The sequence below is a fragment of the Peromyscus leucopus genome, chromosome 19, assembly GCF_004664715.2.
Source record: "Peromyscus leucopus breed LL Stock chromosome 19, UCI_PerLeu_2.1, whole genome shotgun sequence".
Classification (NCBI taxonomy): domain Eukaryota; kingdom Metazoa; phylum Chordata; class Mammalia; order Rodentia; family Cricetidae; genus Peromyscus; species Peromyscus leucopus.
In genome coordinates this window covers 61,434,526-61,457,544 of record NC_051079.1, presented here as the reverse complement: position 1 = coordinate 61,457,544, position 23,019 = coordinate 61,434,526, and the positions used below count along the sequence as shown (strand labels likewise).

General features: G+C 47.7%; 1 protein-coding gene and 1 long non-coding RNA gene across 6 annotated transcripts in view; one reads left to right on the top strand and one right to left on the bottom strand.

Annotated features, from left to right (window-relative positions):
- Positions 1 to 10,323, top strand: part of LOC119086287 — a 23,657-nt gene extending 13,334 nt beyond the window's left edge. Inside the window, exons 2-3 of the long non-coding RNA XR_005089540.1 lie at positions 8,097 to 8,263; positions 9,699 to 10,323. This is a non-coding gene — a long non-coding RNA (uncharacterized LOC119086287). The remainder of the gene's footprint in view (positions 1 to 8,096; positions 8,264 to 9,698) is intronic.
- The window catches only part of Mro (maestro), a 23,765-nt gene extending 746 nt beyond the window's left edge, over positions 1 to 23,019 (bottom strand). The window contains exons 1-6 of one of the 5 annotated variants that reach the window (XM_028864732.2): positions 22,727 to 23,019; positions 7,198 to 7,297; positions 4,586 to 4,732; positions 3,032 to 3,217; positions 720 to 875; positions 72 to 179 (exon numbers count right to left, since the gene is read on the bottom strand). In XM_028864732.2, the coding sequence (XP_028720565.1) occupies positions 72 to 179; positions 720 to 875; positions 3,032 to 3,217; positions 4,586 to 4,732; positions 7,198 to 7,293 (693 nt within the window). In that variant the 5' untranslated portion in view covers positions 7,294 to 7,297; positions 22,727 to 23,019. Of the gene's footprint in view, positions 1 to 71; positions 180 to 719; positions 876 to 3,031; positions 3,218 to 4,585; positions 4,733 to 7,197; positions 7,298 to 18,068; positions 18,151 to 22,446; positions 22,535 to 22,726 lie in introns of those variants that run through there. The other 4 variants (XM_028864733.2, XM_028864734.2, XM_028864735.2 and 1 more) reach the window with 4 other exon arrangements.

Sequence of the window (23,019 nt, the reverse complement as noted above, 5' to 3'; positions counted from 1 at the left end):
CCACTTCCAGTGTTAAGTGCCTGAAGGGGAGGGACTCCCAGGAGAATTCTCTCCTGCCCTGGCTCACTCACCAGCTGCCGGGAAAGCCTGGGGTTCCTCTGATCTTCTTCACTTTGAAAACCCTGCTCCTTCCTGAGTTTCAGGTACGGAACACAGGCTCGAACGGTCGTTTTGCAAGCCTGAGGAAAATAACATTGCCATCCAATTGGCTAAACTGTTAGAGAATCCCAGAATGCCAGGCATGGAAGGTGATCCCAAAGGACTGCAGACAACCTAAGGTCAGAGCCACCGAGGCTGGGAAAGTAATTTTCAGGTCGTTTGTGAGCTTGAAACTTGAAGGATTTGTGGCTCAGTCTGTGGCCCGTGGAGAGGGCACAGCTCTGCCGTGTACGCAGCCCTCTCACAATTACACACATCCACAGTCTCTCTTCCTCCCTCCCCTCAAAGTGATTTTGCAGAACTCTTTGCACCTCTCCCAGTCCCATCATCCTTTGGGGGCCTGGCCTTACCTATCTAGCTGGCACTGGCGCGTGTTGGGCTGGGCAGATGGGGGAGATCGTACCCTGGAGACCCCTTTGCCCAGCTTTACATAGACACCCTACAGGCCATTCTAACTGGCAGGAACTCCAGGGCCTGGCTTCTCCACTTAGCGGAGCTGCCCTCACCCCCTCTGGGGACCGCAGAGATTTCACAAAGTGAGTCAAGAATGGCTGTCTCACCTTGGCAACCTGAGGGCTTTTGTCCTGTAAATGGGTCAGGAGGGAATCTTGTGTCTGGTTAACCTGGTGGGTGAAAAATTTCTTCCATTTCCTCCCAGCAAATGCAGCCAGTTGCCCAAACAGAACAAAGGCCAAGTACCGCACACTGTCATTCTCCTGTGGGTTTCCATCAACAAAAACAAAACAACAAAAAGCCAGATCACCATCATCAGATCTCCATCAGAGCAGATCCCAACCATCATTCTGAGCTGCCCATTGAAAGTGAACATCATATTTTTGCCATATCTCCTGACTTTGATACACAGATTTTTGTTTTGTTTGTTTTGATTTGGTTTTGGTTTTTCCAGACAAGGTTTCTCTGTGTGACAGTCCTGCCTGTCCTGGAACTTTGCTCTGTAGACCAGGCTGGCCTTGAACTCACGGAGATCCACCTGCCTCTGCCTCCCTCAGTGCTTCGATTAAAGGCGTGCGCCACCACAGCCCTGCTGGTACACAGATTTTTATATCCCCACTTCATGGTTCTGTCCAGGCTCCAGGGAAACCAGAGAGAACAGGGTGCGGACCTCTCCAAAGGGAAAAAAAAAGCATCTAGAGTCAGGTCACAAAGACTGAGACAGAACTGATCATTTTGTGAATTATTCAAAAATAGATTTTAGCATAAGTGACTCATGTAAATTGCCTTGGGGTGGCATTCTGCTTATTGCTCTGTCCAGGGTGTAAGTATGTTTAAATAAAATTGAGTGAGAACTTGCCCCAAGTCAACCCTCCCCTGAGGCCTAGGTATAGGAATGCACAAGCCAGGTGCCTGTCTCCTGAGAGCGTGGCGATCATCTGGTGGGGGTACATGTCCTGACAAACATGGCATGAAGCAGGCCATATTTAGAGTGTAACCCTTATGTAGACTCTGCCAGTAGGCAGTGCTGTGTGGGGATTTCCTTTTCTACATGGCCAAGAATTCTGCTCAAGAAAATGACATGTAAACTGGGATTCAACTGGAGTTGAAAAAAAAAAATCAACTAAAGTTCAGACGGCACCAGAAGGATTTAAGGATATGTCCTCAAGATGTATGCTGACATCCTAGGGTGGTAATGTGAACATCGTCTCACCCTCTTCTCAGATAAGACAGGTTTGCATTCAACGGCAAACATCTAGGCAGGGTAGATGCCTGTAATCTAGGTCGGCTCATGCTGTAATCTCAGCACTCGGGACCTGAGGCAGGAGGATGGCCATGACATCAAGGCCAGTCTGGGCTATCTACTGGGCTCCAGGCCAACAAGGGCCAGCTCCACTGAAATATTAACATCTGCCCCTGTGGATAAGGATAAGCCCTGACAAGCATGCCAGCAGCCCTGACGTAAGTTCTGAACTCTGTAAGCTCAATGTCTCTCCTTTTCTCTACTCAGCCACTGTGTGGCTCCAGGAGGAGTTCGGATGGGGGGGGGGGACAGGTGGAAGTTGCTCTGGGTTATGTATGCATAAAGGTCTGAGGTATGACTGACAGGTGCTGTCTTTGGTAGAGACACAGCGGCAGGCCTGATTGTCAGCTTGCAAGTCAGTTACAGAAGAGTCCTCACTTCGAGACTACATGTTGCACCTGAGCACCTCTTGGTTGGCGCGTTTTGACTTGTGGCTGACAGGGCAGGGGCTTCTTCAGTCAGAGGGCTGCTTTCGGGACGCATGCTGGCTCTGTGAACTGTGGGCAGGCCCTAGTCTTTCTGTGCCTCAGTTTCTTCATTTTATTATAAAGACCACTGTAGCACCCATCGAAGAGGGTTGATGTAAGGACTGCATAAGTATCCATGGCAACTGCCTGGCACTGTGAAGGGCACACAGGAAGGGCTCACTAAATGCTGACTTGTTACATAGAAGGGAGAACCAAGCACCAGCTGGCATCTTCATCACTAGTGTGCATGCTCACTTCCCTGTTGACATGGAAACTCCTTGAGAGGAGTGAGAGGATACTATATAGCCTTTCTGTTCTCCATAACCCCCTCCCGTAACTCCTCTCAATAACATTAATTCATAAATTAGAGAGTGGTGCAGACCTTGTTCCTGAGAAACCCACTACCCAGGATTCTCATTCCTTTTTGTTTTTGTTTTATAAGACAGGGTCTCTTTATGTAGTCCTGGCTGTCCTGGAACTCACTATGCAGACCAAACTGGCCTTGAACTCACAGAGATCGGCCTGCCTCTGCCTCTGCTGGGGTTAGAGGCATTCATGCACCACCACCACATGGCTCAGTCTGGGGTTCTCATTTCTAACCCAGGACAATTTCACAGCCCCAAATTTTATGCTTACCCTTCTCACTTACATCATCCAATAAAGTCCTGGTCTGAAGGGTGATGTCTATGAAGAAGGAGCCCAGGCCTTGGCCTTGGATCTTGCCCAGCATGATGGTCAGAGTCTTCACACTCTCATGGATAACTTCAGAACTCACAGGATCATACAGTCCATGCACCAGGAGGTCAAGGAAAACTTTCTTGTACTTTCTCACCTGCTATCAAGGTTGGAAAAGCATTAGCATAACACACATTCACACATTCACACATTCACACATACACACACACACACACTATTCAAGTTGAAAAGCAACTCCATCCCTAATTTTCCAGTAGCCACAAGCTGGGACTAAGAGGCCCTAGCTTTCTTTCCCTTCTTCTTTAAATTAATACTTGTAGTTAATGTAAAAAAAAAATAATGGGGTTCGTTATGGCTTATTAACATATACATCACTGTAGTTTGCTCATGCTCATCCCCCACTACCCTTTCCAACCTCCCTCCCCCCACCTCTGCTGCTCTCCTTCTTCCTTACAAGTTGTCCTCCCTGTTCGTGTCATCCACATGTATAACATATAATAAAATGTATAATATATATGCTGCATGCATGCACGCACGCACGCACGCATGCACGCACGCACGCATACACACACTTTCTTCTGGATCTGCCACCAACTCTTATCCAAATACAAACGTTTCTAGTAACCCAGCCTAAGAGCCCTCCTAGGTCTTAGAAGAACAGAAAGGACAAACAGGAATTAGGCCTCTGGGTGATGGAACTAGGAAGGTACTTCAAGAGCAGAGGGTAGACAAGAGTGTTCCAGGGCCCTTCCGAGAGCTGGGTGACTTGATAATGGAGAGGACATAAAATGGTATCGACGTGGACAGGTGCTGAGGGATGGGGTATGAAAATGTCTCTCACGAAACAAACAAAAATTATGAGAAAAATCGTTTAAACTCTCCAAGAGAGTGGTATGAACTGTAGTGAAATAAGTTGCTGTAGCTTCTTTCTGAAGGCTGACAGCTGGGGCATGCCGGCCCCGCAATGACCTTGAGTGAGTCACACCCTTGTATAATCTGTTCTTCGCCCATGTAAAAAGAACCAGTGGCTTGCTTCTAGCCAGATGTGACCAAAGTAACCAGATGTCTCTCCTGGTTGCTAAGCTACATTATATAAGACTCCAGTAGAGCAGACAGGAGTGAGAGACACCTTGAAGAAACAGGTTACCAGATTTTGAGAGTGTGGATCCTGGGTACCGGGGGTGGCCCCCAGCAGACAGCCAGCAAGGAAAGAGAAACCTCAGTCCTACCCTTGGAAGAGCAAGTTCTGCAAAAAGCCACTCTTGGAAAAGTGCCCTGAACCTCAGGTAGACTGTCTAGCCAGCGGTGGTTTGCCACCTTGCAAGATGCTGAACTCTGGATCCAGCTCTACAATCAGGCCCCGGAACACAGATACCACTGCTTGCTGCTAGGTCTGTGTGACTTGTTACAGTGTTCGCCGTCCACGGGCACCTGCCCGAGCTGTGGGGACTCCATGCCCTGAGGGCTTAGAGTCTCGGAAGGTTGTCACAACTCCACCTCCCCCTACCTTGTCAGGGGCTTCACGGGCCATGGTGCCCAGGCATCTCATTGCCAGATGGCGCTTTTTAGCATTAGGATCCCGGGCTTTTTCTGCCAAGATGAAAAACGCATTCTTCAAAGGCTCCCGCTTCTGCAACCTCAGTTTCCAAGAGACCTGGGTGGTGGGTCAAAAGTGTATTGTTCAAGGAAGATGGTTCAGTTGGTAAAGTGCTTACTCGACAAATAGGAAGATCTGAGCACCCACACAAAATTCTGGGTGCAGTAGTGCATGCCTACAGTTTCAGGACTGGAAAGACAGACAAAGAAGGAACTCTCAAGTTCACTGGCCAGGCAGCCTAGCCAAATCAGTGAGCTCCAGTTCAGAGAGAGTGGAGCACAATGAAGAAGACACCTGATGTTGACATCAGGCATGCCTCCCACCACACACACACACACACACACAGAGGATTCAAAAGGGCTCAGAACATCAGCTCCAATTAGACGAGATTCCAGTCGAATGATGGAAGCAATGAGAGATCCACAGCAAGGCTGAGCTGGGAGTCAGTGAGAGAAGGAAGAGGGATTACATGAGCGGGGTGGGGTGTCAAGATTCTGATGGACAAATCCACAGAGACAACAGGACCAAGCTCATAGAAACTCACAAACTTTATATCAACAGCTGTGGAGTCTGCATGGCACCAGACTAGGCCATCTACATACAAGAGACAGTTGTGTAGCTTGATCTGTTTGAGGGGCCCCTGGCAGTGGGATCAGGATCTATCCCTGGTGCATGAGGTGGCTTTTGGAGCCCATTACCTATAGTGGGACACCTTGCTCAGTCTTGATGTGGGGGGGGGGCGGTGTTGGTCCTGCCTCAGCTGAATATTCCAGGCTTCACTGACTTCTCATGGGAAGCCTTACCATTTCAGAGGAGGGGATGGGGGGTAGGAAGGCCTGGAGGGCAGCGGGAAGGGGGATGAAGGGAGAACTGTGGTTGGTATGTAAAATGAATTAAAAAAATTCTTAAAGAAAAAAGATAACTAAATATGTCTAAGCATGTGTGTGTGTGTGTGTGTGTGTGTGTGTGTGTGTGTATGTCAGGATTAAAGCAGGGCTTTGCATGAATTAAGCCCTCACCTCACCACTAGGCTACACTCCAACCTTTAAAGATGATTTACTTTTGTCGACAAATATGTTTGTCTACATAATGAAGACGCTGGTGGAGAAAATCATGCGGGCTGGTGTGGAGGTGGGTTGGGGAGTTCTGGCGAGACACCCAGCAGTGAACTGTGTGACAGAGGCTAGGAGGAAAGCGCTGTCCTGGAGACACCGGTCCCTTCTACAGCGTGTGCTATGCCGTTACCGCGCCTCCCTGGGCAGCTCCCTCGGCCCTCTTTTCCTCCAACCCCTTCTCGTCCTTCCGCTGTACCTTTAGCTAAATCAAATGAATGGCATGCTTTATGAGGCCTGCGTGACTCCTGTCTTCCGATCTGTCTTGATACGTCTGCAGTCAGGCTGATGGCCCTACATCTCCATCCAGCAGTAGTCACCTTCCTCAAACCCTCGCTAGCATGTGACTCAACTGGCAACATCTCAACAACTGTCAATGACACGTCTACAAGCATTTCAGGACATTTGAAGGTTTGAAGGTTGTCCCGGCTTGCGAATTCATGTATCTGAGCAATTTAGAAGAAGAAAAAGCAAAAATAACACAATGGGAAAACACTGCACTTTTATGCAAAACCTACACTTCCACAACTAAATACTAAGTAACTGCAGGATAAGATAAAGATGAGATGGGGGATAGATCAAGATAAGAGGCCACCTTCCTCGCAATCAGATGAGCTGCCTCCCTACTGAGCAGATGAGCTCCAATGACAAGAAGATACTAGGTTCTTCGGGACACAAAACAAGGCCGCCCACACTAGAGTCAGACCCCAGATGATGAAAGATCCTGACAAGGGGGCCAGGGAGATGACGGGTAAAACACTTGCCATGCCAGCATAAAGACCTGACATTGAACCCCATGTAAAGCCAGGCACAATAGCACTCGGCTATAATCCCAGTTTCCCTTGGCAAGATGGGAGAATCCCCAGAGGTGTGTGAGATGGCTGCTATGTAGAAACAACAAGAGAGCCCTTGTCTCAAAAGAGATGGGTGCGAGGACAGACAGACATCTGAGATTGACCTCTGACCTCCACATGCGTATCATGGCAGGAACCTGCATTCATAATGGAATGGAGAGAGAGAGAGAGAGAGAGAGAGAGAGAGAGAGAGAGAGAGAGAGAGAGAGATTGAGAATATCAAAGCCAAGCTAGCCCCCATCCTTAGGAAGCAGGAGGAATGGATGCAGGGTCCAGATCCAGCTGTTTGCTCAGCACTGTGGATGAGACATTGTAACTTTCCAGCATCATTGCTATTTCTGAGTATTTATTGCAATTCATTTTTTCTTTTAATTTTTGAGTTAGCAGCAAGCTGAAGCCTTCTCATTTCATCTTCTCATAAGCAGCCTCTATCCCTGTTGAAAGAACTGTCATTACATGGCTTCCAGAAGGAAGCCAGGCCAAGCAGTTCTAACCAGAGAGGCAGCAGGCTCACCTCTTACATAGTGATGACTGGGGAGGGACATTTGTGTCTCACCTTGGAAAAGAAAGATTTCACTGGCATCCTTTTCTTCTTGGCCTGCGAAGTGGGGATGGGAGGGAGCTGGCTCAGGAGTCTCTGTGTTTGCTCCATGAAACTAAAAAAGAAAGGAAAAAAATGGACAAAATCACCACATGAGCCACAAACACTCTTCTGAAGTATCAGTGTCAACCAGCCTTGTTGTGTGGAGTGTGCCCTGTTGTGGAAGAACATAAAGACTGGGAGTCTTCACCTTGGTGGTGAGCTAGGACTCACAGGGCATGGTCAGACGCTTTCAAGACTGACCGAAAGGAGCAGCAGCTTAAAGCTCCTGGGGGTCATTCCTCCAGTCCATATTTCTCCATCCTATAGATTCCTTATATCACAACTATCCAAGAAATAAAATTCAGATTTTCGGCCCCCACCCACAGAAGCCTCAAGAGTTAAAAGAAGTGGTTGAAATTTTGTGTTTCTTAAAGATCCCCCAAAATACTGATAGAGACAGGGTCTCATGGAGCCCTTGGTGACCTTGGACCAGCTTTGGAGATGAGGATGACCTTGAACTTCTGATCTCTCTGTCTCCACCTCCTGAGCGCTGGCATTATAGGTATAGACTACCAGGCCTGGTTCATCTGGTGGTGGGGATGGAACCCAGAGTTTCATGCATGCCAGGTATTATGGTGGGTTTTAGTGTCAACTTGCCACAAATTAGAACCACCTGAGGAGGGAGCTTCACCTGAAGAATGTTCCTGATTGCCTTGATTGGCGTGGGAAGGCCTGTTCTGATTATAGGTGACGCCTTCTGCTAGCAATCCAGATTATAAGAGAGGTCAGAAAAGAAGATAGTCTTGCTTTCTGTTCTCTTGGCCTTCCTGCTTGGGAATGAGTTAATTTGTGCTGCTGCAGCTGCATTCCAGGCTTCCATTATGGACTAGGAACCAGAGGCACCAGATGGAGACTTCTGGGGACACCCTGCCTCATAGAGTGAGCCTTTTGTGGTCCCCCCTCTTCCATGAGAGTCAGCTATTGTGGGACTACTCTGACTGCTGAAACATCCAGCCTCAAGGACCAAAATACATACCAGGTGAGGAACCCATGTCCCTCCCCGGACCCCTGCCTTGACTCTTCTGCAGTCATGACAGGCTGTGGACAATACCCAGCAGAATGGAGGTCCCTGGCACAGCACAATATGCCCCTGAGCCCCCAACCTTGGGTCCAGCTCTAGTTACAGGAAAACCCCAACAGATGTCCTCATACAGTAAAAGATGCCATCAAAAGTCACAGCCAGCAAGGTCAGGATAAAGAAAATATGTAGTAGCCACAACAACTGCTAAGAGAGATGATAGTTTTTTTGCAGCTACAAACTGACCAAGGATAGCACCTGTGAGTGGGAGAAAACATCAAACCTGAGTCTGCTCCTACATAGCCAATAGACCCCAGACTCCCTTTGCTTCACCCCCTTGTTCTACTCTCTATAAACACCCTGCCCCCTGGCTACTGGGGGTCTCTCCTACTCTGCTGCTGGGTCAGATGGACGAGAGTCCCGAGTTAACTTGTAGTAAAAAGACTCTTTGCTTTTGCATCGGAATCCCAACTAAAGTGATTTATGGCAGAAAACATTATCTCATAGGAGGCAGATAGTGGGCCCCTCTGTTGAGGAAGTTCAGCATGGAAAACTTAAGGACTAGAGCAGAACCCTTTCCCCTTACAGGTGTAAAAGTACAAGAGTCCATATTCCAGCAGGTAAAAAGGTTTTATATTAGAAGAGATATATGGTAAAGAACTGAAGAAAGACTTAGGGAGGATCTGCAGCATTCAAATTGGCTAAATGGGTCATGAGAACCAGAAAAATAAAAATGAATAATAAACTAGCGAGCAGCTGAGATAAAGATGAAGGACACAGCTGCAAGAAGCCTACACAAGTCTAGGAACTGTACTAAGTTTAAAAAACACAGACTGCTCTTTGGGTCATAAAGTTCTTGTGAGTAAAGGATATGTCTAGCGCCGATTAGTAACTGTGTGCTTGATGTTTTTTAAAGATGATGTAATTGAATTATTGCCAAGCTCTTGTTGTTCCCTGTATGACTTGATAGTTTTCTTTTCTGTATATAAACTACTGATTGCAGAAGTAAAATTGCAGCAGATTCAAACCACTTTTGAGTGTGTTTGTTGTCTGTCTGTCAGTCGCCGAATCCTTGCCTTCCTGACTACCCAAGCCCTGATTCTCCTACGGTCGTGGTACTCCCGGTGGGCCAGTCCGTGGCATTGGGGGACTCTGGGTACAACATCAGGTTCTCAACTAACTGTGCACTGAGGACTTGGTTCAGTTTGCTGTAACTTGAGTTCTATACTGCAGGAGAGACGCGTCTCCTCCAGGGCACACTTAGAAGTCATTGGGTTGCTTCTGTGCATCTGGAGCAGGTCAATTTTATCACTCAGCTCAGTTTTTTTTTTTTCTTTTATACATTTGTCTGAAGATACTAAAATAACCAGCATTGTTATTTTCCTTATTTTTCTAGAAATGTTCAAAGGTTTCATACATAGAGTCACCAGATTCCACACACCTCACAAGAAGTGCATCAGGATCATCAAATGCAATTGATACGTTCTTTAATTCATGCACACCATGGACTTCCAGTGCTCTCCATACTGAGGAGTCTTTAGTAACCATAGGTTCCGACCAGCTGAAGAGTCATGTTCAGTGGTTCTCTAAGGTCACTAGAGACTCCACTAGAAGAGCTGAGTGTATTGGTGTTTGTTCTGCCCATGATGTTGGGCTATAGGACCCAAAGGAAGTGGTGCTTCCCGCCATTGTACATGACCTCTTAAAAAGGGAGGGAGATGGGTCACATGCCCCTTCTCCCTGCTGCCTCCCTGCGAGGTGGATTCCCTCCCGGTCAGATCAGAGGACAACTTCAGCTGTCTATTCTGTTCTGTATTTGTGAATGTATTTCCTCAATTTATATCTTAATAAATCCCTACTACTCATTAAATAGACTCACGTGGATTGATCACAGTAGATCAGCCTTACAATTCTGTTTCTCCAGCCACATTCCCAGTACCACAATTTGTTTTAGTCAGGGTCCTCTAGGGGAATAGAACAAAGAGGGTGTGTGAACACAAACACACACACACACACACACACACACACACACTCACATACTCACATACACACATATATGCATTCAAAACCACTATACACACACACACACATATATATATGCATTCAAAACCACTACACACACACACACACACACACACACACACACACATGCACATGCGCACACATACGCACGCACATGCACGCTCATAGTTGTGGGGGTGGTTTAAATGAGAATGGCCCCCATGGGCTCATATATTTGAATGTTTGGTCCCCAGTTGGTAGAACTGTTTGGGAAGAATTAGGTGTGGCCTTGGAGGAAGTGTGTCACCGTGGGGTGGGCTTTGAGTTTTTAAAAGCCCACACCATTCCCAGTGTGCCTCTCTCTGCTCTATGGTTGTTGTCTCAACATATAAGCTCTCAGCTACTGCTCCAATGCCATGTCTACCTGCCTGTGGCCATGCTCTTCACCCCGATGGTCATGGACTCCAACCCTCTGTAGCCATAGGTGCCAAATTAAATGTTTTATAAGTTGCCTTGGTCATGGTGTCCTGTCTCAGCAACAACAAAAAAAAAGGGTGTGTGTGTGTGTGTGTATGAAGTTATTAAGTCAGCTTTAAAACAGTAACAGCTAAATAACACCCAAGAAACTGAGAGCCCAGTAATTACTCAGTCCTTGAGGCTGGGTGCCTCAACAACTGAAGTTATCCCACAATAGTTGTCTCTCACTGAGGGACAGCTGGTAGTTCCCAGTTCCAAGGCCCCGTGCCTCAGTAGTCCCAACCTGGCACCGGAAGCCTGGAAGGTTCCCAGAGAGCTAGCTGCTGGTCCCTGTCCTAGGATGAAAGCTTGGAAACACTCGCTCTGCTCTCAGTGAAGGAATCAGCAGCAGCAACAGGATGAATCAACTCAGTGGCAAGAGCAAAGGCCAGTGGAGCAAGAGATGAAACCAGTTCTTTCTGACCAAGCCTTTGTTTGGGGGCTGCACCAGAAAACAAACGGCATCAGGCTCGTCATGTGAGGGACTTCAGGTACAGGTTCGAACTCAGTAGGTCTGGGCAGGAGCTCCAGATTCTGCTTGTCATTCAAAAGACACTGTCAGTCAGCTTCCCGTGACTATGACAAAATACCTGAGAGATGATGTTAAAGACTGAATGGTGGGTTTGGCTCACAGTTTCAGCACCATCTGTCCAGGTAGGCTGACTCCACTGCTTTGGGCCAGGAGCAAAGCAGGATGGGATATCATGGTAGGGGAGTACGTGGTAGAGCAGGCTGTTTATTTCACAGTAGCCAGGAAACAAAGAGAAAGGGGGGAAAGGGTAGGGATAATACATAGTTACCACGAGCATACCTCTGGTGATCTCTTCAATTAGGCCTGACCTCCCCGAGTTCCCATTACTTATCAGTTGATGAACGCATTGATCTGTCAGTTCACTGACTGCTCAGGGCCCTCATGATGGAATCATTTCCCCAAAGCCCCACCTCTGAGCATTGCTGCCCTTGAGGACCAGGTTTTCAACACATGAGCCTGAAACCATGGCGTTTCACATCCAATTCATGGCATACATGAGCTCTGTGGGTTGAGGGACCACCGTTTCAGCAGTGAGGGTGTCAGTTAAAGGTCACAGGAATAGCTATTGAGAGAAGATCATGGGGTGGGAACTGCTGGCAGAGGCTGGTTGCAACATACGGTTGCGATAGGATTCAACATGTTCGGAACAATTATTAACAGAATATGGGTGTGGCCAAAGACAAGGCTACAGGGCCCAAAGCCCTCTGTAGAGGACTCTGGCTTTGCTCTTTATCATGTTGTACAGATAGGCGTGTACAGTTGGATCCTTTAAGTTGAACTGAAATTCATGTAAGACACGGTTCACTAGCTTTAACAACGCCCCCCCGCCCCAAAAAACCCCTGCACCCATTAAACAATCATTTCACTACTTCATCCCCTCTCCCCCTAACCCCCAGCAACCACAAATATGCCTTCCATCTCTGGGCTGTACCCACTTGTTTTACACTGTATGGGAGCGGTTTGACTTTCCTAAAAGGCCCATTCATACTGGAATATATGTGAACACCTCATTCATTTCTTAAGGTTAAATAACATTCTGTTCCATGGAGATACAACTATTACTTTATCCATTCATCTCTTGATGGGCAATTGTTTTGTTGACTACTGCAAAAAAAAATGTTGCTATAAATATGTGTGTATAAGTAATCTTGTGTGTGTGTGTGTGTGTGTGTGTGTGTATGTGTGTGTGTGTGTATAGTTTATATATACTTTCACCATGCTAGGGCATATACTCAGAGTGGAGTGTAGCATAAATCTTAAATGGTCTTATTAATAAGAACAAACCCAAGGCCAGTTATTGGGGTGAACGCTGGAAGATCAGAGAAGCAGAACAAGACACAGCTTCCTCACCTCTCCAGTTCCTCAGCTGATCCTGTTTCCTCAGACAGAAATCCTCATCCAGAATAAATCTCTGCTGAACTGTTGGCTCAAAAGCCTAAAAGCTTAACCAACCAGTTCCTGGTTTTCACATCTTTTATACCTTTCTGTTTTCTGCCATCACTTCCTGGGATAAAGGCTCTTGTTACCACCCCTGGCTGTTTCCAGTGTGGCTTTGAACTCACAGAGATCCAGATGGAACTCTGCCTCCAGAATGCTTAGGATTAAAGGTGTGAGTGCCACCATTTTCTGGCCTCTATGTCTGTCTAGTGGCTGTTCAGTCCCCTACCCCAGATAAATTTATTAGGGTGCACAATATTTTGGGGAACACAATATCACCACAGTGGAGTTACTAGATTTTAAGAAATTTTACATTTAATTCTTTAAGGAAGTAGCAAGCTTTTGAACATATTGCCATCATTTCAAGGTCATGAAAGATTACTGTTACAATTCAAGTGTTCGGTAGTTTTCATTCTTAAATTTAGGTCATTGGATTGGGGGGAGTTGGTTTGGTTTTTTGAGATAAGGTTTCATTGCGTGACCCTGGCTGACCTCAAACTTATAGCAATCCTCTTGTCTCTGGGCTCTGGAATCACAGCTATGCACACCACACCCAGCTTCAGCCATGCGTTCTGAGCTACTTGTTTGAATATGGTGTGAGGGACAGTCCTTCTTTAGTGACCATTGGCTTTGGAGCAGTCTGCAGCTTTGATAGGAGAAAAGGCCAGCAAATGTCCGCAGGTGGTTCTCAACCCTGGATGTGATAGAATCACCTGCAGTGTTTTTAAAACCCAGTGCCCTGACTGTCCCAGGTCAAGACTGCCATCATCTCTGGAGTGCCACATTGTCCAGTGGTTCTCACATTTGAGCATGCATCAGAACTGCCTGGGGGAGCATATTAAAACACACACACTCCAGGCCTAGGCCTCAGAGTTTCAGATTTTGCACCCTGGAAAAGGCAGGAGGCCTACTAGTCTGTATTTCCAGTAAACTCCCAGGTGCTACTGAGCTACCACTGGCCTGGGGGCCACACTTTTGAACCACCATAAGACAACGAGGAAGCCAGGCTGTGGTGGCACACACCTTTAATCCCAGCACTTGGGAGGCAGAGGCAGAACTCTGTGAGTTCGAGGCCAGCCTGGTCTACAGAGGGAGTTCCAGGACAGGCTCCAAAGCTACACAGGGAAATCCTGTCTCGAAAAAATAAAAAACAAAACAAAAAAAAAAAACAAAGAAACCACAGCATTGAAAGGCTGTCCCCTCCAGCACAAAGGACTTACAAACTCATACTGAGGCAAAACAGAAAACAACCAAAGACATGTGTGGTCGCTCCTGAGGTTTTCTCCAGGCCACTTTATGTGTGACCAGAAGCTGCTTCTCCTTAGGTGAGACACTGTGGATCGGAGTCAACAGATACCTGATGACAGCTTACTGGTAACTTAAAAAGGCACTAATCTGATAGGCTGGGGCCCGCTCAGCGAGCAGGCCATGAGCCTCATTGTAAAGCAGTTGGCGTCTGTGTCCCATGGCAAAGTAAAGCATGACTGGAGCTACTCTCTGCTGGGCAAGAAAACAAGCTATTCCTTGTTTCTTATGCTCAACTTCTTTTTGCAAGGGCAGCTGAGCCACAAAGGATGCTAACCGGCTAAGGCAGCTTCCCCCAGCTTCTGAAACCAAGCGGCAAGCCCGGTCCTAATAGGCAGGACTAGAAGTCTTGGAACGTTCGCAAGCAGGGCAACGTGAAGGCAAGTTGAGCTGCTGCTTCTGGAAGACTCAGTGCCTGTGGTTAGAGAGACTCTCACAGGCTCCTTCTCTAGCTTGCCGCTTGTTCGAGCAAACCCTCTCCGATGTCCCTGCTTCCCCTCAGGAGACCAAAACTAGGCTCTCCTGTCAGCTGGCAGGCTGGCTTCCAAAGCTCATCTTGCTCTTGCATGCAAGCTTGAAAGCGTTTTCCACGCTGACAGGGGAGCCTTCTACATCAGCATTCCTAGGACTTGTCAGACCCCAGACCCACTTCAGAACTGCTGGACCAGAATCTCAGGGAACAAAGGGCCCGAGTGTCACCCTTTTTGTACAAGACTCCAGGTATTGCCAAACAAACACTAGTGTATGCGAATCTCTGAACTAGCAATTAATCCCAAGATTGGCACACTCCGTGGAACTGAGGCTATACCCCAGGAGAGACCCCAGAAATCACAGAAGGGCTTGGGGCCGTGTTTTGAGAGAAGAGAAAGTTGGTACTTGCAGAAAGTAAAGAATTGCAGCATGTGTTTATGGAACACATCGAAGTTCACAGTTTCTAGTGGTTTGAATACGATTTAGCCCTTCCAGACTCACATTGAAACTTAATGTTCACTGTGAGCCGGCTCAGGCTGTGCCGTCACGAATAAATTCATAGTGCCATTCGTGTGAGTAAAGGACCAATGGGTTAATGCTATCTCAAAACTGAGTCTGTTGTAGAATCCAGCTTGGTTGGGCTGATCTCTCACCAGGGGATGTTTCTACAAACACTTTAGGACTCTGTCAGCAAGGAAATCACCTACCAATGGGGTCCTTTAACTTTGGACCAGAACTGAGAGCCCAAATCACTCTATTACTTACCCCATCTCTGGTGCTTTGTTATTATGAAATAACAACAGAAATAAACGAAGATGACTGTCAAGATAAAATTAAAATCAGTCTGGGGCTTGATAGTAGCCCCAGGAAAAAGCATGACCTTAGCATGCAGAGATCTTGGCCTCTAGGATGCTTTTTTTCTTCCCAGTATAGAGGCCAAGTGCGGGAGTTTGCATATGCTGGATAAGTGCTCACCGACCGCCTATAGCCCCAACCCTCCATTGTTTAAAAGCAAGTCTCATGACATAGCTCAGGCTAGCCTTCAACTAGCTAAGTAGTAGCTTCAAACTTGAGATCTCCTTGCCTCCGTCTCCTTAGTGCTGGGATTAACGACAGGAGCGACTGTGTCCATTCAGAATGCCATTATTAAAATTTCCATAAAAAGCAAAACAACATCTGTTAATCCTAGCATTCAGGGCACAGAGGCAGGAGGACAGCTAGTTCAAGGCCAGCCTGGGCTATGTAGAGAGCTCCCAGGCACCATCCCAGGCTATGTGGGGAGACTCTGTCTCCAAACCAAATGAAATAAAAACAAACAAAAGAACAAGCAAGCAGGGTGCGGCAGTGTACCTTACCCTCGAGGCTTTCGGGCAGCAAAAGCAGAAAGGCCACGGGTTCCAGAAAGGTCTAAGCTATAGAACAAACAAGACCTTGTCTCAAAAAATAAAGACAAAGTAAAAGCAAACTCAGAGTCCAAGGCGTTGCACAGTCCTAGTACCAGCAACAGACTCGGTACCGGCAGCTTTCTTCCAATAGCTGTGACCTTTACACAATCAAAACCAACCAAGGAATCATCTCTACCTGTGACCACACAAGCTGTCTGAAAGGAACACGGTAAACAAACTACTGATGAATTCAGGACAGGGAGTCCTGGTCACTTGGCTGTGGTGGTAACCAGCCATTTCCTACTAGAGGTAGACTCTACTGTTAAGCTTAGCGAGACCCAGTCTGGGGGACCGAGGAGGAGGAAGCTTGGACACCTCGAGCTGAAGACAAGAGTCTGGCTGGTGCTTGTTTGCCCACTGCTTAATACAACCCTCTGCCTCTGAAGGTGCTTCCAACGTACGCCATGTCCAGGCTCAAGGTTTTCATTACCTCCAAGGCCATGAGCATGTCCTGTTCATCCTACAGAAAAGTTATGGATCAGGGGAACTAGAAGCCTTCCAAGCAGTATTCTAACACTTTACAGACATGAATCCCTGAGACTCAAATATTAGCTTCATGATGTACGCCCTTCGATGTACGGAAGCCACGAGGCATTTTATGAAGATCCGGGTTACAAACAGCTGTATTATTTTTTTTCCTCATCCGTGAAATGATGGGGAAAACTGCTAGATTTCAAACTACCCTTTGAACTCTGAGCTCATTAGCGATGATAATAATGTGGGCAGCTCCTGACAACAGATAAGGCACTTTTGTTCAGGAGGCATGAGGTCAAGCTCTCTGAACGTGGGGTAGGAAATACTGACTCCATCTGCTTAACTCAGGCTGAAGGTTAACTGTGATTCTCTGGGCCCCGTGAGAACTTTGTCACCCACTGCAGTGGGGACAGTACTCATTACATCTGCTCCATGGTAGGAGCATGCTTCCCAAGAAGCAGTTCACAGCTGTACCTGTTATTGCAACCGTGAAACTAATTAGTTTACTTAATTAACTATTAGCGCACAAGGGATCAAACATCTGAAAGCGCCCGAGGGTACAAGGGGAGAAAGTCGTTCTCTGAAAGCAGGGTTAGATGTTCTCCAGTGACTTCACGATGGAAAGCGGTTAAATTATCGCTGTGTCAATAGGTGTGCAGACAGACAAAGTGTGAGGAAAATTGTGACTCATCTGGACTGACTTTCTGAACTGAAGTGATGTTGCAGGTCACTTCGAGAGTTTAAGTTCTTGCTAGAGTAAAACAAACCAAAGCTAAAAAATGACATGACATTACATGCGTGGTTTGCATAAGAAAATAACTCAAAGAGCCAGCTAGTAGATTAATATTCAAAGAAAAGGCCATGACCTGAATTAGTAGGAATCCTGTACTTCAGGTCAAGTACCGGAGGTTTTAGTGTTCATGAGTCTCTATTAACTAAATCCAGCCCCACCAACTCAAATAAAAGAATTCTTATTATATTTCATTTAATTTCCATATTTTCTTGACAGGAAGGCTTCATTATCTTCCTTTTAGAGAAAAAAAAAAAGCAAAACCCTGGGAGTTTAGGATAATATAACTCATTTGAACTCAAACAGAAATGAAATTCAAAATCCTGAAACCTTCCAAACTGCCCTTGAACTTGCAATCCTTCTGCCCCAGCCTCCCTGGGGAACTGGGGGTGATAGCTGTGCATCACCTCAGCAGGCTCACTGTCTGTCTGTCCTTACCATCGGAACCTGAAAACTCCTAGACAGCTAACTCCCTGCGTGCTCACCAAGGGTGCAGACACTTGAGTCGGAAGCACCCTCAGGCCTTCCTCCACTAAAATTCCCTGCTAAAATACAACAATCCACAACCCATCTAGTGACCCAGTTGTATAATTTATTAATAGAAAAAAATAATAATAAATGGCTTGCAGGTCTGTTGTGGTCCACTTTCATCTTCCAAAGGAAACGTGACCCGATAGTGACATTCTTGGGATTCAGTTCCCTCCGACGACGCCAGTGGCCAGAGCACATTCCAGGATGGATGTGGGAACCAGGGCGCCTGCACTTTTGCGCAGTCACCTGCAGTTGTTACCTTACCTGGCTCCTGGGGAGGCTGTCACGTGAGGACCTGCTGTTGTCGGGCTGGAGGCTGCTGGCCCGGACCCCTCGGGAGGGAGGCAGTCACTCTGTTCCCGCTTATCGCCAAATGTGGTGACTCAGCGAGATTTTCCCGGCTGTGGTTTCATTCGTTAGGAAAAGAGGAATCAGAAGGTGAAGAAGGGTCGTCTCGGAATTTGGAGCCAGCAGAGAATAGGAAAGCGAGACCAATGGGAGAGGGGATCCGTGAGTACGAGGTGGGGTCAGGGGCGGGGGTGGGGTGGGGACGGGGGCAGGACACGGGTGATGGGACTGCCCTCCAGTGACACCCACAAGGTTGTCGCTCGCCGACCCAAGGTGCTGTGCCCTTCGCGCCTCCGCATTACCGAAGGATCTCCTACCTGCTGCTGGCTGTGCCTGCCCCTTATTAATTTCTCCTGTCCAGTCCCACCCACACTTTCTCCAGAAAGAATGGCAATTCTGGGGACTTTTAACCCTCAACCAAGACACGCACCACTCCGCGTCATTTCCCCATGTTGCCAGTAGATGGCGCCATCCTTCCAGTCAAGGCTTCCAGGGCTCTGGCCGCCTCTCCCCACGTAATCCAGTTAGAGCAGCATTTAATCTAAGGATTGGATGCCGTCCCTACTGCCAAGCAGCCTCGTTGCAACTGACTGTCGCACTAACAAGTATTTTAACTGCTAATGCCGCCTCTTGCTCAATACACGCCATATGTCCGGAAAGGAGCGATTCAAACACTCAACAACTTAAATCATTTTTTAGTTAAAAACTGAACGAGGTTTCCGCGGCTGCGGCAGCCTCCCGGAGCCTCCCTCAGTGTGCCGTTTCTCCTTCCCTGAACTCTGCAAACCACCTGCAGGAATCTTTGCATCAATAAATGGAGGCAAATATTTTTTGACTGGCCCTGTGAGGGATGTGGAGGGCAAAATGACCTTAAAGGGGCAGAGATAAGAGGGAAGCAGTCTGCTTTCACAGAGTTGAGAGCCGGTTATGCTAACAGGTAACATTCACGAATACTTCCTCATGCTAAGCCCTAAATATTACATCAATTATTCCATTTTAATTTTGACAGCAAACCAAGGAAACAATGCCTCCCATTATCCTCGTTTCCTTCCATACACTTAGTGGCAGGGTGAGAACTCCATTATAGGCACACTAACGCTAGGGCTTGGACTCCCAGCCAGGATGCTGCTCTGCAATGGACCAGTTTAGAACATCCAATTAGGTGATAGGTGGATAAATATAAACCACATAAGTACATCAGAGGAGGGGAAGGGAAATCGATGGTCCAGAGTAAAGAAAAATGAAGATAAAACAAAACCCTGTCTGGACTGGACTTTGAGAATACCACAGCTGACCTTTGAGATGCAATTTCAATAGGGCAAGGACAGAAATAGCCCTGGAAGATGTGAAGGGACGTGTGGAATGCATGGGTGAAGGGCGTGGGGGGGGGGTGCCTCTGGGGAGCAGAGTGGTGCCTCCCCGCCCCTTGCCTCAACCTAGGAGGCAATCAAGGAATTAAGAAAGGCGCGTCTACACGACTTGAGAACACCTGTGGATTTTCGAGTTCAGGTCTTCCAAATGAGCTCTAATCTTTTGGGTGAAATCTGCAAGAGTAGGAATAGATTTGTAAAGGCAGCATCCAGATGCTGAGCACTTAGTGCTATGGATGACCCAACACTGGACAGGATTATACCAGGGACAGAGGAATCCGGGGAAGAGAAGCCTGGGCTGTGCACTGTGACTACAGATCGCAGACCAGAAATGAAATGTACACCCCTGCGTGGACACAGACACAGAGGAACAGTGTCTTTGCCTGTGATTAGCAAGCCCTCTACCACTGAGCCGGGCCTCAAGCCCCAGCTGGTACCCTATTAATAATCCCTTCTTTCTAAAGTTACCCTGTATCCAAATTTAAAGACATTTGATAGAGTATAATGTCCTCTCTGTTGCCAAATGGAAAACTAATCAGTGTCGCTTCACTGTCTGTTTAAAGCCACCAGGGAAACTGAGGCTGAGACTAGCAGTGGTCACTGGGAGCCCTGAGAATGCCAGCCGTGGTCTCACCCTGGCACCTGTACACTGTGGTCACAAGGGCATGGGGGGGGGGGGGCTGGCACTCAAGAGTGTTCCCAGCACAGTGTGCAGCAACTTGTAAGGACTCTTTATCAAGACACAATGTCCAAGAGAACCCAAGACTCCCCTCCCTTAGCCTTATGCCACCGTAAGATTCTGGGAATTAGAAAAGTGTCACTAAGGCCGGGCGGTGGTGGCGCATGCCTTTAATCCCAGCACTCGGGAGGCAGAGCCAGGTGGATCTCTGTGAGTTCGAGGCCAGCCTGGTCTCCAAAGCGAGTTCCAGGAAAGGCGCAAAGCTACACAGAGAAACCCTGTCTTGAAAAACCAAAAAAAAAAAAAAAAAGAAAAGTGTCACTAATAATTTGATGGTCACATGTTGATATTCAGGTAAGGTGCTATTCTTAAAAAAAAGCACACTATAATTATTTAATTTGATTATCTGATAGCTCTATTTTTATTCCCCATTGACATTTTCATTTTGTCAGAGAGACACACAGGGGCGGACACCACTAGAAGTATAAGCCCCCAAAAGTAATTCTTTCTCCTGAGTTATTGATGAAAAAGGCATATCAAATCAATAGACAGCCCACTTTCCACTTAGACCTGTGAAATCGGGAGACAACCTGTCAAAGTGGCTTCTCTGTAGTTCAGCATTGACAGGAGAGCTTCCTGCCTGAGTGTGCATTGTCCGGCCAGAAATGTGTCTAAAAGGAGGACTCCGGGTTTCCTGCTTACTCCAGGAAATGCCAGGCCAAGCCTTGTCAACAACTTTCACTCCCAAAAAGAGGGAAGGGGATGGGGTGAAACTCAGCGGCGGAGGACTTGCCTGGCTCCTCATCCTTTCTGGCTTCATTCATCAAGTTTATCTGATCCTACTTCTGATGCCAGGTTGTTCAGCCGGTGAAGCCGATACTCACCCCGCCCCCTGACAACCTACCAGGAGAGGACTTAAGACAGAGTATATGGTGTCCCTGTTAATCACAAAGCAAAGTGTCACAGAAGTTGTTGATTAAGAGCCAAAGGGCAAAGGGCGGAAAAAAAAAAAAAAAGCAGGCTCAAGCTGGAACCCTGTTGAAAGCAGTCAGACAAGTAATCCTGGTCCCTTTTCACACTCCTCAGCCCACCTGAACCGGTGTCGGGGCTACCTGCAGCAAGAGAAGGCTCTTGGAAGGGTCTTCTCAAACGTGCCACCGTCACCTCCCACTGTCCTGCATACATGTGCTTTAGTAAGGAAGTGATGGCCGTTGCCTCCAACCTGGAGTAAACTGCAGGCCACAGAAACAGGTGCTGGGCTCATCCTCGGCTTCAAGTCTGCCGCGGCACGCTAACACAGGAGTCTCTCACGCCCCTGGTCTCCTGCAGATAAGAGTTCTGCAAACTGAACAGGAAGCGGCTGCGTCCTTGTCCCAGGGCTCTCCCTTCTGTGTGTCCTGCCTTTATTGTTGACAGTCATTGCTAAAAACTCCCAGTCCTTCTGGGGATGTCTCCTTTGACCCAGAAAACCCCCCCCGCACTGCCGTAAGCACCAAGAAATTTAAACCTTCCCCTTCAGGACACTGGGAAGTGCCCAGGCCACTAACGGACTTACGTCCAGCAATCCATCAAATGCCTGAGAGTTGTTGCTTTGCAGAGCAATGTGCCACCTGTCATCACAATATCCTGGACAGGTGCACCAGGCCAGGCTGGCACAGGGCTGGCACAGAACCCAGCCCTCCAGGAGCCCAAAATGTATAAGTGACAGTGATCGCACGGGTCTACTATAGATGTCTCGATGAATTGATGTCTCTGTATCTGTGCCCTCTCCCTCTCTCCCTCTCTCCCTCTCTCCCTCTCTCCTTCTCTCTCTTCTCTCTCTCTCTGTCTCTCTCTCTATCTCTCTGTCTCTCTGTCTCTCTCTCTCTCTCTCTCTCTCTCTCTCTCTCTCTCTCTCTCTGTCTCACTAGGATCTTGCTATAAAGCACATGCTGGCCTGGACTTCATCAGGCCTAGCTACTAGAGAGTCTCTGGTCCCTGAGCACATCCAGGTGAACAAAGCCCCGCTGTGTGCCCTGTCCTCCCAGAGCTTGTGGCCAGAGCCCCCTTCTACGTGGACTCTGCTGCCTCATTGAGAGGATCTTTGCTGAAAAGGGACAGACTGCTTCTGTGCTGGAGGGGAGGGGTGGCATGGAAGAAAAGGACAGCCAGAGAACACGCGGCCCAGGAATAAAGTCCGTGTATAATAAATGTAAATGACGGGTTTAAAAGGAGGGCACTGGGGTTGTAGCTCAAGAGGACTTACCTGACATGAAGGAGGAGGCCCTAAGTTCGATCCTCAGTACTAGCAGGGAGAGGAGAAAGGAGAGAAGGAAGGAAGGGAAGGAGGGAGGGGAGGAGGGAGGGGGGAGTCCCAGTTAATGGCTCCCACAGCATCTCCAGTGCTCCTCTTTCCCAGAAGTAATCATGAACTTACGTAGTCATTTTTTAGTCTTTCTGGTTAAACCCATACAGATCAACAGCCCGTGTTGTACCAAACATTAAACAGAACAGATAGAATCTAGAAACTGCTCGAGCTGCCTTACCTGAGTTATGCAACGAGGAGCCCCGGGCACCGGGCTTTTCCTCCTGGGCTCATCCTGATGAATGGCGAGGAGAGCTAACTCTAGGAACACTGCTGTCCTTTGAGAAAACCCGCAGTCCACAGTGAGCTGTATTTCGTCCTTGAAGACGAAACATTGAGCACATTAGAGAGATGCACAATAGGACCTTTTGTTGACTCTCTGCCCCCTGCTAATTGCTGGAGATACAGAACAGGGCACGTGGCTCTGCACGCGCAAGATTCCTCTCGTGTGTTTTTCTTGCTGCTCGAGCTGGC